Source organism: Falco peregrinus, chromosome 4 (genome assembly GCF_023634155.1).
Source record: "Falco peregrinus isolate bFalPer1 chromosome 4, bFalPer1.pri, whole genome shotgun sequence".
Lineage (NCBI taxonomy): Eukaryota > Metazoa > Chordata > Aves > Falconiformes > Falconidae > Falco > Falco peregrinus.
In genome coordinates this window covers 104,369,256-104,372,431 of record NC_073724.1, presented here as the reverse complement: position 1 = coordinate 104,372,431, position 3,176 = coordinate 104,369,256, and the positions used below count along the sequence as shown (strand labels likewise).

Genomic DNA, 3,176 nt, shown 5'->3' with positions numbered 1-3,176 from the left:
CCCGTGTGTATGCCACCCTGGACAGAAAAGTGATGTGAACAGCTCATTCACGTAGCTATGCACCTGTTAAGCTGCAGGATTTCCACTCTACAGCATTTTTTTAAAAAGTACAAATAAAAATACAGGTGGGAGGAACAAGCAAACGACCAAGCTCACACAGCACACCATACCGCAGTTATCAGCAGCTCTCTCAGTGAATAGCGGTCAGGCCAGGAGATGGATAAGGAATGCTACAAAAAATGATTTTACATGTTCTTTATTTCAGTGAAATGAGCAAGCAGAAGTAGAGGTTTCACATTCCTTTCGGCTAAGCAAGTTTGTGCGTCTTTAGGCTGGTTAAGGCAGACGGTTACATTGCACACTGCAGTTTCATACCCTCGAGAACCCAACCCCGACGCCAAACAAGCCGGCACGGCAGGCAGGGGGCCACGGCATTCACAGTAGCTACCGGAGGAGACAGCCATGTCAAACAGTTCCTAAGGATCTTGCATTTTACATTTTACAGCTGCATCACTTCAGAACAAAATAATTACACCGTCACAGACCTGTCACAAACATTAGCACAGGCAACAGATATGAGAGAGTAAAAAAGATTCACAACATCCTGAATTGACTGAAAGCTGATCACAGCGGTGCGCTGCGGGTGTTACTGATGTCTGCAGAGACGCATGCTGGAATCACCTCCCAGAGCTTCTGGTTGTCTTTTACTGCTGGTAAGACTTCACAAGGAGCCACATAAGCAGTACAGTGATCAGGACAATCATGAAATTGAGGAAGAGTTCTTGCGTGGATCGCTGCATTTTTCAGGAGTAATCAGGGGAAAGCAGAGGTCAGCAGGTAGAGCGAAGGGAAAACTGCAGGGATTTGCCTGGGAGCGTCCTTGAGCTCAACCTTCAGGGTACAGGCTCTTTCAAGGAAAAAGAAAAATATGTGAAGAACAAAGGCATGAAGGTGGCAGGTTCAGCAGAACTATTTATATTGGTGTAAATAAATGTTGTTTCAGTGGCTAGAAGCTAGTGAGCACTGGGACGCTAAAAAGTAAAAGCTATCTCTGGCAGCTTATCACCTTCTTTGATTTCCAGCATTTGACAAGCAGCATTTCCAGTGTCACCCCAAAATACACTGCGCAGGGGCGAGCAGTCTGTGGAAATCAGTGTTGCTTTGTACAAGCACTTTCAAATACACAAGGCACAAGCCCCATTTATTACTTTCAACAGATATAGATTGTAAATATACAACTGTTTAGATTTCCTTAAATTCCTATATTTGTTTGCATACTCTCATTTTTTAAAAGAAACTAGGTGCAAGCTACTATTTTATAAATACTAATAGACCTGAATTATTTATGTTACCACTAAAAGTACAAGGAGAACTTGTTAGACATTTTATTTTCTGAAGAATTTAATAAATCTTGTGAGTTAATGAACTCATGTAAGAGATGAAGTAGTACTTTCTCAAGAACCTTCTCACTTCCCTGCACTTTCAAGCTGCTATAGATCTCTTACTTCAGAAATCCCGCTCAAGTTGTATTCTGAAACTTTTCTGTTGGTTGTTTTTATTTACTTTATCACAGCAAGTTTTGAATTTTGTATGTTTTTGGAGTTCACATAGAGAAATGAGAATTCTTTAGCATGACTATCATGCACTAATCCCATGCATGCCATGTAAATAAAATAAAAACCTTGAAACAAATAAGATATAAACTCTAAACAAAGAATTACAGCCACACAACCAAAATCCCAGCAGAAAAGCCAGACTAGGCTGTAACATCTATGGTGCAAACAAGAGAAGCCCTGGGACCATACCAGCATGAAGGCAGAGAGTTTAAACAGAAACTGCTTTAGTTTGCAGATTAAACATTAAAAGCACAGTGCATGCAGTTAACAAATTCCTACATTCCCAAGTTGTTTTGCCAGCCTCCTATGTCCTTGGACAAGAGAAAATCTGACCTAATAAATAACCCAAGTTTTTCTACCTTGAGCAGGTAAATGGACCCCAGTGGTTCTGCCTCCAGACTTCGAGTCACTGCAGTTATTTCCCTCCAAACTTCTGCCTGTCTCCCACTGGGTCTGGATGCCTCGTCCCTGTGTGGGAACTAAAGTAGGCTGAGGGAGGAGAGCAACAAGTGCATTGGCAACCCGGGTGCTGACATCACCCCCAAAATATTTTAAAAGGGCTAAGCTGGGCTGCAGGATTTGGTTGAGGCTGTTTATGCAGTGGACTCTGTAGGCTGATTTGCCTCTTTTAGTTCTTCTGACGTGGTGCTGTGCTAAGAGCAGAGCTGTGTGCATCCCTTGGGAGTCAATGGGATCAGATAGAGAATTTGTTTTGGCCCATTGGTGTCTTCCACGAAGCAGGGAAAAGAAAAGGAAAGAAAGAGCCACTTGCAGAAGTCTGTGTGCAGAATTCAGCATCTCTCAAGATCATTTTCAGGGTATGGACACTGTCTACATACTTACCTTCTTAAGTACAGTGCAGCTGTTGCTGCCCTATATACCTACGGTTCCCACAGTTTCTCAAGTCCATATGCATTTAAAAGAAAGTGAATAGGAGCAAAATATTCTTTACATTTGATTACAGTCCTCTGAAATCCAGGATCATTTGCTGGATAGAAAAGTTTGGGACTAGGAGGTCTGAAAAGCACCATCCACTGCGTTAAAGTCACTGACTCACCTCCATGCTCTTCCCTCATCTCTTCCCTCATTGATTTCCAATGCTGATGTTAATGCTCCAGCTGCCTGAGCACACCAAGAAGCATTTCTGCCACCCTGCAGCACTTCTTCCCAGAAAGGGCACTGCTGCTCTGTGACCTGGATAGCTGTAATCCCCCCATCACCTTATCTTTGCCCAAGGCACTGCTAGAACTCGCTATATACATGAACAAAAACAGATGGCTGTTTGTTTCCTTTAAATCGACAGAAAGAGCCTCAGCAGAGCAGGCTGGACTGGACCCGGAGCAGAGCCCGCCAGCCCTGCGCTGCCATGGGTTTCCTCCCACTGGGAGCCTTTGCTTAGATGAATGATACGAGTATTTCCACTGAAGTCAGAGGGGTGACTTCTGCAACACGGTGCTGCCAGATGAGCATGAGGATCCTGATCAGGTTTAAGTGTGTAAGGCTATCCACCACGCTGGCCTTATTCTCACTGCCAAACACCGCGTGGCATGTAGCATGCAG

At 43.8% G+C, this 3,176-nt stretch overlaps 1 protein-coding gene across 1 annotated transcript; it reads right to left on the bottom strand.

Annotated features, from left to right (window-relative positions):
• Nucleotides 1–227: 227 nt before the first annotated feature.
• On the bottom strand, nucleotides 228–2,109 carry SLN (sarcolipin). Its single transcript, XM_013300796.3, has 2 exons — nucleotides 1,976–2,109; nucleotides 228–907 (listed from the first exon to the last, which is right to left on the bottom strand). Exon 2 carries the CDS (start codon nucleotides 798–800, stop codon nucleotides 705–707), a length of 96 nt encoding a protein of 31 aa, XP_013156250.1. The 5' UTR covers nucleotides 801–907; nucleotides 1,976–2,109; the 3' UTR covers nucleotides 228–704.
• Between the last annotated feature and the right edge of the window lie 1,067 nt (nucleotides 2,110–3,176).

Excerpts from the sequence above, each read along its gene's own strand:
- SLN (XM_013300796.3), bottom strand. The coding sequence starts at position 800 with ATGCAGCGATCCACGCAAGAACTCTTCCTCAATTTCATGATTGTCCTG.